Raw genomic sequence first — 13965 nt, 5'->3', positions numbered from 1 at the left:
CATATGTCAATACAACTATTTAGGTACAAAAACAACTAATGATCGAAACCCTACAACGCCTGTGAGCTTGGGAAAAATGAATTGAAAATAGCATCTTCTTAGATAACAAATTCCGCCAACGCCAAACCAATGTAGCTTTCTGGCTGAAATTTTTACCACTTATTAAGGGTGTAAAAAGCCTAAAAAATCCTGAATTACAAGTGACTGCGATGAAAATTGCATTAATTATTAGCAATTGAAAAAAACGGCAATTTTCGACCATTTTTGAGCTCTTGTGCATAAACAAATTATCGGAATTTAATCGGACTTTTCTCATTTTATAGGCTTATTCAATACCCACCTTTTTTGTATAAACTTTTTTTCGCTATGAATAATAGTTTTTTTACTTGAGTCAAAAAACCACTTTTCCATAACTTTGACCACTGTTAAAACAAAGTTTCCCAATTAGCCTTGAGTTGATTTTTTGATATTTTATTTATAACAGGTTTCCGAACAATATTCCACAGAGAAACTTCTAATAGTATTTTTTTCCCGAAACAAACTCTATCATGTCTATAATGACTGGGCTATATTTGCAAGCATGTTTATCATTATGTATTGCATAATTATTGGTCCATATACAGTAATAGCATATCAGTGACGGCTCGCCAGTTGACGTAAATGACGCAGCGCTTAACCTAAAATTTCCGTTAGGTTGTGTATTAGGCAGCGTTGCCAGATTTTTTTTCGGGCAAAGCGGGAATTTGAAATTTTTTGAATAAAAAACCGGGATTCTTTCGTCCAAAAACGGGACATACTACGGGTTTGCATAATTGATGACTAAAAAAAAAATAAGGTCAGGATATCTAGGAAACAAATTGTCTTCAATAAAATCGATGTCTAAAAAAAAGGGGGACGTAATCAGGAAATATCTATTTAATAACAGCCGGAAAAAGCGGGACTGAGCGTGTCCCGCGCGGGACATTTAATTTTGGGTTAAAAAGCGGCAACGCTGGTATTAGGTGTAATTCTAAATTGAAAATGTATTGGTTGTTTGGTTGGTTGGTTGGTTTGTTTTATACGCAGAAATAAACAGAATAGTTAACGCGGTGACCGCCTTCTAAAAAACAATTGCTTTCGTTGAGCGCGAACATATCAACCTCGTACTGTACAACGTATAGCACAAAAAATATAATAAAACGTATCAAATAAGCAAATGACGTGGATCCAAAACAGTTTGTATTTCCCTTCACTTCGTAGCGTTGTTTACGGCGGTTGTCATGGCAACGAGGCGGCCAACATGTTGGTAAATTATGGCGTGGAGGAACGAGTGACGCGGAAATTGAAGCAGCATCGCCATCGCCCGTCGCCTGCCTTTCCTTTTTTACTTTAAACAGTTTATACTGTATTATATGTTTTGTGGTTTATACGATATGTCGCCCAGTATACGATTATAACGGTTCTTTGTTAATATTTGTTTTGAATCAGTAATTATAGAAATGTTTCCTATGTATGGTCCAGTAGGTATTTTATTGGAAACGCCATTTTCCAGATGGAAAATTGAAGACAGAAAGGATTTTTTAAATTGCGGTGACCTGTGCCTTCTCTCGATATTGAAAAAAGGGGGAAGTCAAAAGACAAAGTGTACGTTCGGAAGTTTCGAAATGAATGGTATTCGGAGTATAAGTGGTTGTGTGGAAGTGTTTATTTAAAAAAACTTTTCTGTATGCCGCGTTTAATTGAGTTTCCATTTTTATAAAATCTAAATGAAAATCCTTCTCGCGAACGTCAGTTTGTCGGTAATATTACAAATGCAACTAAAACTAAAAAATTCCAGATTCAGTTAAAGCCGTTGGACCTTGAAAATTTTCGCCTGCGGCGCTTTTTTTTTCTTTTTAGCCAATCAATAAATATGCTTCTCCTATTCTCAATGTCACGAGCCGCCACTGTAAGTATATACTCTTGATACTTGACTGCATTTATACTTGTTATAGTTTTTCCGAAGTCAATTGAAGAACCTATAATTTCAAGGTATGTACCAGGCTCGACGGTCGCTAAGCAGCAACTCGGTATTGAAATATTTGAAAAACTTGTTCCCATATTTATTTAGCCATACCCACATACAGGTCTGGTCGAACTAAACGTGGAGGCGATAGAAATGTATACGCTCAGTTGACGAATGCGAGCGCGGGCGAAGGAAAACGATCACAGTTGCATTGGGCTAGTGGGCAATAAATCACAGCAGGCGACAAGTGGTTCATAAATTGCCCAGCAGTGCAGTGCTGCAGTGCGGAATTTGTTGTGAATCAGGCAATTTTAATTTATTATAGGCACCTTCTATCAATCATTCATATTACAATTGTGAAAGGGAGAAATATGAGGGATATTTTGTTTACTAATATTATCACAACGTGGCATTTTCACTCTTGTAAGAATTTTATTTAGGGCCTCGTTTACGAGATATGATAACTTTCTTGAATATGCGACACCAATTTAGGCAACGTTATACTTTAATTTAATACTAACTAAACAACAGTTAAATAAACGAATTGTACGAACGAAAGACCACTTTAGGCTGAAACCACATATTTTGATTTGCGCTTGCTGTACGTACGAGATCTGCAACTTTTTAGGTAATTATGTTAGATTTAGCTCAAATTAAATATTGCTGATCATGATGATGACCATTTCTATTTTATTCAGTAAACTGAAATAAATAAGACAACTCAAATATTTCATATATCCCCAAAAAATAAAGTCTAACGTCGACTAAATCGATGTCACTTTTCCAAAAAAGTTGCAATATCTCGTAAACGAGGCGCCAAATAACAACCACGAATGCAAAAATAGAATAAAACTCCACTTTATCTAAAAAAAAATATTCGAAAAGCATAGCGTACTCAAAAAAAATAGGGGGTACTGCAACCCCCTCCACTCCGTTCCCGGTTTGATATTTTAAAGCAAAATTGCACTAACTGTGTACCGAATTAAGATCAAAATATGTGCTAAATTTCCAATAAATATCTCTACAATTACCGGAGTTATCAATAAAAATCATTTTTAAAATTTTAATTTTGACACCCTGTATTTTGAAAATGGTGCTCCGCAATGAAAAGTGACATTAAAAAAGTCCCATTATTTTAGTCCAAAGAATATGGTGGTTAACGAATTGATCTACCAATTTGTAACATCCTGTATAATAAATTATTTTCCTTTCAAAATGTGATACTTTTTTCGAGTTGAAAATGTTATTTAAATACGTTGAAGCTCGTAAAATTTAAATTTACACAGGTATTTAAATTTTTCTCTATAATATAAGGCGATATATCGCAACTATCGACCAGAATTCTAGAGGCGTATAAAACTGATAACCCAACCCCCTTGATGTGACATTTTTTTCAATTATTTAACAGCGAACCATCGGAGTGTGGACTTTTTTGTGTAATTTATTTAAATTCACCTACTTTCCTACATTATATAGTTAGTAGATACAAACAATTGAAACTTTTTTGGTGTATTTTGATAAAGAAAATAAAATTTGATTGTAGGTAGGTATAATTTTTATTAAACGACTTTTTTCTAAAGACGTCAATCGATCAACAGATAAAGTTTGATATAATATGGAATTCGTTACATTCTGTATAATAATATTAACTACATAAAATATAAAATATAATTTAGCTAGGAAAATAATAAGTACCTATATAGGTACCTAGATGGCAAAAAAGATAATTCGAAATTGCAAATAAATTTTATACAGATTTGGATAACTGTCATTACAATGTATTACGAAAAAATAGTACGTACTACGTATGTTAAAAATATGTACCTATACAAAGAGTATCTACTCCATACAAGAAACAAAACATTTATCTGAACAGATTACTCAAAATATTTGAAAAATGATACCTAATAGGAAAATAAAAGGCAAGAAATGAAGGAAGTAGCGGAGTTTGAGCCATACAAAATTGAATTTAATCTTTACATGGTCGGTGTATATTTTAATTTTTTAAATTTCGAAGAAAACGTTTGGCAACCCTGATCCTTTTAATTCATTAGTATTCGGTACAACTTCAGGTTGTTGGGCTGGTTGTATGTGTTAGGCCTATTCCTTTGCACAGAAAGTGTAGCACCAGCTGCACTGAATAGCCAGTTATCGTTCCTTTGCAAGAGAGTGTTGCATTTTACACCACACTTTCTTATTCCACTGCTCAGTGTTAGTTGCACTATTGCAGTTTATCTACACCCAGCCCGAGCAGGAGTGAAATGCACTGGACATGCGCAGTCTGCCCTATGTAATGTAAAAGTCTTTGAGGTTACAAGTTAATAATATATATATTTACATAAATACCTATAAAACTAGTTATTTATATACATAGTATTTTGTGTTTATTGACCGTTAATCACATACAACCATAACCAAAGAACTGCATACAAAGATGGACCGTATACTTTTCAAAATTTGTGGCAAGTTGGTCAATTTAGAAGATGATGCCAAAGTGGTTCATCTTTTAAGATATGGCAAGTTAATCAGTTATTGATTTTGTAATTTACTAAACGTTTACTTGTAGATGATGAATTCACACTGGAATTTTTTCAAAAAGCATATATCGAAGGAAGACTGGCAGTATTTGGCATAGATACCGTTGATAATGGGGAATCGTTAGAAGTCATTAGACTTGAATCAGCAGAACTGCATGACACAGATGTGCCCACTAATGAAACTGCTTCTTCAGTAATAGTTGATATTGGTAACTTTTCACCTATTAAAGTTAGATAATTATTTATTTAGATATATTTTTACAGATCAGAATGAAAATACTACGAATAGTGATTGTACAGCTTTTGAGATGAGCTCTAATGTGGGTAAGGTTCTTTGTAATGTAAAATGTGCGAAATAATTTGTTTTTTTTTTTTTTACAGAAAACACCAAATGCAGTTGGGACTTACAGTCAACCAAGTTATTGTTGGAAATCTACCGTGAAAATATTGGAAATGTTGGTAAATCACCAAAATTAAAAAGTAAAAAGAATTTGTGGAAAATAATAAGTGGAGAAATGTTAAACAAAGGATTAAAATTTACACCTATTCAGGTTGAAAATAGATACAAGACTTTGGATAGGGGATTCAAAGACACTGTTCAAAACAATAAAAAGACGGGAAGAAGTAGAGCTAGTTGCAATTTTGAAAAGTATATATATATTATTTACGTAACTTATGGCATGCTATGTTAAAATTAGTGAATTATTTCAGATTAATCAAAAGAAGAAATCAGTATACCCTGAATTTCTCTTAGATGCAGCTAGTGATGGGAAGTCCCCATCATCCGTTGCATCCAGTACAAGTACCAGCAATGAAAGTGATACGAATAAAGAAGAAAGAGGAGAAAACACAAAAAAATGTAAAAAAGCAAGAACAGTATTAGAAGAAATCCGCAAACTAAGAGAATTACGAGAAAATGAAATACTTTTAAAAGAAGAAAAAGAAGCCCAAAAGAATGAATTTAGAAAGAATATTTTGGAATTGGAAAAAGCCAAGGTTGATGCTTATAAAGAACGAAATCAAATATTATTAAACATGTACCAGGCAGGTGATAAGAATAAAATGTAGGGAAAAATAAATGGCCTTTCTGAATATTGCAATCATTACTTTAAAATGTGATATTACTGAACTGTATAACTGTATTTTAGTCTGCAAATAAATAAGACTTTAACATAATTTGTAGCTTTTTATTGCAAAACTTAGATACAAAATGATAATACAAAATTCACTACATTTTCCTTGGCATTTTTTTGGGGAGTTTTATTGCAATTTGATTTCTTAAAGCCTTCCCCAATGCAGTATCCTGTAAAATATCTTCATTTCCACCATCAATATTTTCACACATATTATTTTTTACATAATTGTCTGTAATTTCAATTTCGTCAGATTTTGACATGTTATGTAATACACAACAGGCTCTTATGAAGTGGCATAATTTCTCCATTCCCTTTAATTTACAATAATACAGTTTTCTGAACCTTTGCTTTAGAATTCCAAAACTATTTTCAATGTCCACTCTGCACTGGCTTAATTTGTAATTAAAATTCTTCTCCGTTGCAGACAGATGTCCATTGTCTCGATACGGACTTAAGAGATGTTGCGTACATGGATAGGCTGAGTCACCAAGAATGTATTTACCTAAAATTAATACACATTCGGTTTGATATTTCTGAAACTGTACAATTCACTTATTTGATTTGAAAAATTATTAACCAAAAATAATTATTAAATACATATTAAACATACGCACCAGTACACAGTAAATCAGGCAACTTTTTATAAATGGTTGAATTTTTAAATACTCGAGAATCATGCACTGAACCTGGATATCCTATAAAAACATCAATGAATTTTTTTTCTTCATTACAGATTCCTTGTAAATGTATTGTAATGTCTCCTTTTCGATCAATATAATCATCTTTTCCATTTCTTGGAGGATCGATATGAATGTGAGTTCCATCAATGGACCCTAAATAAATATAAATTAGAATAAAATGTCTTATTTATGCTTACCCACAATTCCTGGAAATCTAAATTTATCATTATAATATTCAGCAGTTTCCTTCATTTTAGACTCGTCAGGCCACCTTATAAATTCTTTAGAAAGGCTACTAATAAATAAAGTAACCCTATGAATGATTCTACTGACACTAGATATTGATATATCGAAACGGTCAGACAGGTCACAAAATGAGGTTCCTTCATGTCCAGCAAACCATAAAAACAGCAGCATTTGAAACTCAGCGTTTTTTGTTCTTCTATTATCAAGCAGCTTTTTGAACATTTCACAATTCTTGTATCTTAGAACCAAATAATCAAATAGTGTTTTATTTATCCTAAAGTGTTTTAAAAACTCTTTATCAGAATATTTGGGTACAATTTCTTCTACATACTGTTTAATTGAATTTCGTTTATCTCTTTTAAATAAAGAACTGATGATAGTTTCTACTTCATCACCACTATCACTCGAACTAGAATGAAGATCTACTAATCTATTGTCTAAAAAGTCATCGTCACAAAAAACACTTACGACGTCCATAATTAATGATTAGGAAAAAAAATACAGTTTTTAGATTTAGAAATATATCCTAAACTTATATTATTGTAAAGCTACACCATCTCACACCTCGTTATTCCTTTGATCCTAACAGAACTTTTGCACCACTCTGATCAGCTGGTTTTCAGTGTAATGTAATTTACACTACACTGAATAACAAAGGAAAGAACTTGTTGTATGGCTGGTTGTAGTGTTGTTGACATAGGAAAAGTATGAAGGAAAGTTTCTGGGTTTATGTTTTTTTTTGGGTAATTCAGTTTCGGTGATAATCTGAGTGAAAAATGAGACTACACAAGTTGGTGTGTGTAAACTTTAGCGCTCTTGAGAGATGAATAAATTAGTGAAGGATAACGCGATGGCCATTAACTTTAAACCTTTGTTACGGTTCATTCTAAATAAAAGTTTGGTGCAAAAGTGTTGTTCCAGTGGGTACTTGTTTGTAAAAATTCCAGTTATTTCTATTTCGGACAAATGAGAATCGAATCAAGTCGATATCATAAGACATAAACAAAACCTAACCTAAAAGTGGGTTTTGAATTGTGGGACGATTGATCGATTTTAATGTTTTGGCCGCGAACACTACGTATTAGTATTTTTATTTATTTAATTAGTCCTTTAGTCTGTAGATTTAATTCCATAGGGATCGAAATGTATCTTATTAATCTAATTTTACTCGACTATTAAAAAATATAAACAATCACCACTACAATAAGCATCGCGACGTAGTTAATAATGTTTCATTACGAGTTAACGATTTTCATTAAGGGTTGATTGAATTTTGAAAAATATGAGTATTTTAAAGAGTATTTATAAATATAACTTTATTTTTATATAATAATATGCGAAGCATAAACAATGACCAAAACATAAATCGAGTTTGTACGAAAATGTCCGAAGACTTTCACGATGAAAATAACGCAAAATTGTCCAAACGTGTAAAATCCGTTTCTTATTTTGACGATATAAATACAGCCGAGGAAGAAATAAGCGACGAAGAAATCAACGTTAATGATCATATGTACGCATCAAATACAGAAAATGACGAGGTAAACGAAGTTAGCTCGCCTGACCTAAGCTGTCAAACTGCCGAAAGTGAGGTTAAGTTTTTAAAAGAGTGGTTGATCCTGCACACAGATTTGGTACAACAACAAAACGATGATATTATCGATAAGGACAAGGAGATTTATCTCTTGCGAAAAGAAAATGAAATGGTAAGTTACTTTAACTACTAACATTGCAATTTTCACTAAAATATTAACAAAAAACTGCGGGAATGATAGTCGAGTCGTTTTTTACCAATCAGGGAAAAAGAGCGCGATTTCAATAATTGTTTTTAATTTTTAGCTCAAAGAGCGCATAAACTGTATTGAGAAAGGGACTCCTTTCCAAACTGAAAAATTGTTCAATCACAAAGTAACCGAAGGCTCAGAGGGAGTTATTTCCGAAGATATGACCCAGGGTCCCTGCGAGGAGGATACTAAGGAAAACATTGAAATCATCAGAGAACAGTATTGTGATAACGAAAATTGTTCCATTGAAGTTATAAACTATCAAGAAAATCACGTAGACTTAAGTGATAACGAATCTCAAATCGACAGTGCGGTAGGTAACGACAACAATTACGTTGTTGACGATAACGAACTAGAACTAAAAAGTGAGGAGTACATATTAAATGACTTACGTGACAATTATAAATCAGAAAGTGATATCATAAACTGTAACAGTTCAATTTCGGACTACAATTTTACTATTAATAACATTAGTGAGTGTGATCCAATGAAAAATATAAGAATGAGCATAAGGCGGAAGAGAGTATGTAGTAATTCTTCAGCGCTGTCCCAGAACGAGTCTGCTATTATAGAAGACAAACAGACTTACAGGAGGTTTAAGAAGAAGAGGCGACGTAAGTACAGAAATTGACAGAACCTTAACTTATTAATGCAGCTTGCAAATTTATTTACATAAATTATGCCTCTGAAGTTTACCAACTTTCAAGGTCTTAGTTCATTTAAAAATTGTTGCGTTTGGATTTTTCTTGATTTCTTTAGCTTTTAAAAAAGGTCAACCAATAATACATTTGTTTACAATATTCTCTTGGAATCGGATGTACTGTTATATTTGTAGGTTATTGTAGATATGCAACCAGCAATTCAGGTATTATTTCTATTGCAACATTGGGGGTTGCATATGCTATAGCTTAAATCTATGATATCTTCTCAGTGGTTCTAAAACTTTTTGAAATTTTGAAGCTGTGAGACAGTTTCAACTAAATTGAAAACTTTTTTTCAGATGCATGCTACTAAAATGTTTTTTGTTGTTTGTGACTTTTACTAAAATTAGACTGTAAAATAACCAAGAAATTAAAGAATTGTGTACATATTTCGAGCCGGTCGATTTAAGAAATTAATTTCCTAAAAGCAAACATATTTGTTTTTTTTTTTTAACATTTTAAATAAATTTATAGTAATATCTTTTGTTTAACATTGATTACCATACACTGGGAACTACTGCTATAACTAATTATTAACAACAAATTTTTCTCAGGTGTTACCAAAGATTCACAAATATTAACGTCGTCCGAGACATATGTCACGCAAGCGCATGAAGTGAACTTGGGAATCTCAACCGTTGACCTCGATCTTCCAGAATGTACAGCAACCACGTTAGAGGTATGTTTCGGCGCATGTGTAAGTTTTTCAAACGTCTTTCTAATCAATAATTTTCCTCAAGGTCCCGAGGTGGCGACATAAGATTTATGCCAGCTGTTACACGATGGAAGGGACAGAAAATCTGGACGACGAGGTTTATAACAAACGGCACATGCGACTAGAGAACGACGAGAGGCGGCGAAAGAGGTGTTACACATAATAAAAGTGTGTTAATACGTATACTAACGACTTTATTTTTAGATGGGATGTACAGAGAATACGTGAACAGAGGGTGATAGAGAAATTGAAGCAGCGTCAGGAGAGGGTCGGCTCCGGATCCAAGGGAGAAGAAAACGAGCCTTTGACGTCGCTCTGGCCCAAACTGGAGGATGTTAAATACTTAGAAATTAACGATGAGTTACCTGTTGCAGCTTTTGGGAATACTATTCCAAAAATGACTCCTAGGTAAGTTTTGAACAACTGCAAATCACAAACAAAATTTTTTTATAAGCACTAAAATTTTAATCAAGCATTTAACTAATAAAAACAACAATCTTTGTATATTACAGATATATTGAAAACCATATATTTTTTTTAATTTCAGATTTTTTAAAATTAGTTGGAAATCGAGTTAATTATAAACATTTGCAATTGAAAGATACCTTATTAACGTTATTTTAATGGGTGTAATGTACCGGACAAGATATGAGTTTTGAAAAAATTTATTAGACGAAAATTGTTGCTTTTTACGAGTTAATAAATACTCGGTTAAAATTTTGGCACTTATTTTTGAAGCTACCCTGTATAATACAACATTAAATATCATTGAGAGAAAAACTTCTACAAATAACTTTTTACTAATACTAAAGCGAATAACTTGCATTCAAAAACTAACACTGACTGCTTTGTAGTAACTTCGACAACTTGCCAGATGGTTGAATCGCCAGTACAGTACTGGGTATTTTAAATGAATATTCAAAACATAACTGCAGTGTGGGTTGCGGATTAATATTGTAATGCAGCAGTTAACTAAAGAAAAAGTTATTTAAGATATCCAGCACTGTACGAGGTGGGACAATTGCAACACTTTTCGATGATTTCTCATATTTTCCGAGGGGATAAACAAAAAATAATTTAGTTTCTTAGCACCAAAATATAGAAAATTTTATACAAGTCAAGTAAAGTAAGGCCATACACAAAGTAACATAAAACATTGACAAAATGAATATCTATATAAGTATAAAAAATTGTAAACTATAAAATAAACTCTCCTCCTTTTTCTTTTTTTGTGTAGAATTCAGTGTGTACATAGAATTTTTCTAGAAATCTTGATTTTTGAGTCATCTCTCGAACTTATATTTTTTCAAATCGTACAGCCTAAACGTTTTTCAATTTTTTAAATATACTTAAGATTTCCTTCCAAGTGATGAGCAAATTTGGTAAAAAGTTTTCTTTTATCATAAAGCAAAGATCTGCCAAAGGAAAAAAATTAAAAAAAAAATTTTCAAATGTTATTCAAAATTCACAATTTTTTTTCAATTTTTCAAGTTTATTTTTTAAATATCTTGAAAACTATTATAGTTGCAGAAATGAGCTTGTGTTCATTTTAAAGAGGATACTTGGTTGGGGCTATGAAAAAAGAAATTCCAAAATATAATTTTGAAAAATGAAAAATTTGTAGAATTTAGAATTTTTAAAAATCGACTATCGACATTAAATTTTTGGCTCAATTTTTTTTATAAAATACCTTCTAATTGTCTTAAAAGGTCCTAAAATTTTCAGAGTTGCGTTTTTTTCTTTTCTAAAATATCAATTTTTCAATTTTGGCAAAAAAAAATTTTTTTTTAATCGCTAAGTCAAGTAAAGTTAAGAAAACATGTAGTTTTGTAATTTTGTGCAGGAAAAAGTTCATTTTATGACATAAGAACGTAAAAACAAACATAATTAAAATTTAATTCTTATTTTTTTGTTTTTTTATTTTTTATTTGTTAATAGTGTTTCAAGTCTAAGCTTATTACATCATAAAATGGACTTTTTCCTGCTCAAAATGACAAAACTACATGTTTTCTTAACTTTACTTGACTTACCGATGGAAAAAGAAATTTTTTTTGCCAAAATTCAAAAATTCATATTTTTGAAGGAAAAAAAACGCAACTGAAAATTTCAGGACCTTTTAAGATCATTTGAAGGTATTTTATATAAAAAAATTGAGAAAAAAATTTAATGTCGATGGTTGATTTGAAGATTTTAAAAAATTCTAAATTCTACAAATTTTTCATTCTTCAAAATTTTTCGGGATATTTTTTTTTCATAACCCCAAGTATTCTCTTTAAAACAAACACAAGCTCATTTCTGTAACTATAATAGTTTTCGAGATATTTAAAAAATAAACTTGAAAAATTGGAAAAATAGTGAAATTTTGAATTTTGAATAACTTTCGAAAAAAAATTTATAATTTTTTTTTACTTCGGCAGATCTTTGCTTTATGATAAAAGAAAACTTTTGACCAAATTTCGTTCAAATTGAAAGGGATCGATTCCAACCATTGGTCGATTTGACATGGGATGACCCACATTTAAAAATATCAGTACCAAGATTATTATAGTGAGTATATAAATTAATAAAAAGTTCAAGGTTTCTAAAAAGCTGAAGTTACAGAAAAATACCAGGTATTCCATTGAATTTTTATCAAAAAATTTGACGATATCTCTTTAAAAAAAATTAAAATGTTCACAAGTGAAAAGTTATCCGGCACAATATCCGAAAAATTAAAAAGGCCTTCAACTTTTTTTTTTTAAATCAAACCAGTGAAATGAGTGAATTCTCCTCGTGAAATATGAGAAACTTTGAAAACGTGTCGAAATTTCGCCTAATTTGTTTGGAGACTAAATAAAAATATTCCTTCAGTGAATTCACCCTTCCGTGGTTGAGCAACCCAGCTATTCTGACCAAAAAACCGCATTCGAGGAGGTCGACGGTCAGAAGGAAAAATACAAAAAGATAAGATTTACTATTTATTAACGATGTACCTGGACATTGGTCTACAGAGAGAAAGCTCGAAATCGTAAGATTTTATGTTGTACATATTTAAGGGCTATATCATTTTATGGAAGTTCAAAGCAACATTAATTGTTTACCCTCCCTTATTTCATAAAATGTAAACGCTTTAAAAGTTTAACAGATAGGTGCAGATGCAGTTTTTGGATTCTACTGTACATAAATGTTATCCTGCATTTCTGTCGATACTGTGACGTGATGCTCTATTTACTTTTTACCGTGTCAGGGTTTTGGCTTAAAATGATTTGAGTAATTGATGTTTTGCCAGTTATTTTCTTACATGAGACATTTGTCATGAATTAGTGTAATTTTATTTCAACCCAGACGAGATATTTGAAATGTTAAAAAAATTATAAAAAGAGGATTTGCTTTCAGATCAAGAAAATAAAATCAGTTTTAATTAAATCAAAATAAGAAAATTATACAGTGTGTTTAATTGTAAGGAACGAATAATTTAAAAAACGCTATTTATCGTTCATGTGGATTTTTAAAACCAACAAGATAAGAATGATTTTTAGTCTTAATTTTTTTATTATTAATTTATGAATAAATATTAACTAATTTGGTATTTTGTATTTCTTTCAGTATGTATTTCTTCAAACCTATTATAACGACATAGACCGATAAAATTTTAAATCAAAATTATTTATTTTATTATTACTTTTCCAAAGGTTTTTGATACGTTTGATCTGAATCCGGTATCAGAATTGCTCCATCATGTCAGGTTTTTGATATATCCTAACCTAACCAAAAAGTACAAAAAAATGCACAAGTTCTCTCTATATTTGAGGTTATGTTACGCCACGAGGTAATTTTACAGAAATACTACTTTCCCCTTCGTAATCCATTTTGAATCGTTCTAATATCTGCTCTCTGAGATGTCGTCTGTTTGAAGTTGATTAGTTTGGCATATTTGTCGATTTTCACAAAAAAATGTAGCTCCAGGTAAAGATTGAAAAAGAGAAATCAAACTACAAACACCTAAATTCCCATTGGTTTGTTAGCAGGGTCGCTGATTACGATTCAGAAGTCAGAATTACGAAATTCAAAATGGCATCACTTTTATTCCATCCGCCATATTGGATCCGCCATTTGGAATCTGGTAATTCTGACTTCTGAATCGTAATCAGCTAGCCCGAAAACATAAAGAACCAGTAGCAATTTAGGTGTTTGAAATTTGAT

The 13965-nt window shown here is 31.5% G+C and overlaps 1 protein-coding gene across 1 annotated transcript; it reads left to right on the top strand.

The window, feature by feature from the left end:
- Positions 1 to 7278: 7278 nt before the first annotated feature.
- LOC108909420 (spindle pole body component 110-like) lies at positions 7279 to 13135 on the top strand. The gene is made up of 6 exons (XM_018713754.2): positions 7279 to 8289; positions 8423 to 8981; positions 9623 to 9747; positions 9809 to 9933; positions 9988 to 10191; positions 12634 to 13135. Exons 1-6 carry the CDS (start codon positions 7918 to 7920, stop codon positions 12728 to 12730), a joined length of 1482 nt encoding a protein of 493 aa, XP_018569270.1. The 5' UTR covers positions 7279 to 7917; the 3' UTR covers positions 12731 to 13135.
- Positions 13136 to 13965: the final 830 nt, after the last annotated feature.

This window comes from Anoplophora glabripennis, unplaced genomic scaffold (assembly GCF_000390285.2).
Source record: "Anoplophora glabripennis isolate ALB-LARVAE unplaced genomic scaffold, Agla_2.0 scaffold337, whole genome shotgun sequence".
NCBI classification, from domain to species: Eukaryota; Metazoa; Arthropoda; class Insecta; order Coleoptera; family Cerambycidae; genus Anoplophora; species Anoplophora glabripennis.
This window is presented reverse-complemented; position numbering and strand designations above follow the sequence as displayed.

Bases quoted from the DNA above. Each gene is read 5' to 3' on its own strand.
- LOC108909420 (XM_018713754.2), top strand. From the start codon at position 7,918: ATGCGAAGCATAAACAATGACCAAAACATAAATCGAGTTTGTACGAAA. The intron at 9,934-9,987 runs GTGTTACACATA...CTTTATTTTTAG, and splicing joins GACGAGAGGCGGCGAAAGAG to ATGGGATGTACAGAGAATAC. The intron at 10,192-12,633 runs GTAAGTTTTGAA...ATATTCCTTCAG, and splicing joins ATTCCAAAAATGACTCCTAG to TGAATTCACCCTTCCGTGGT.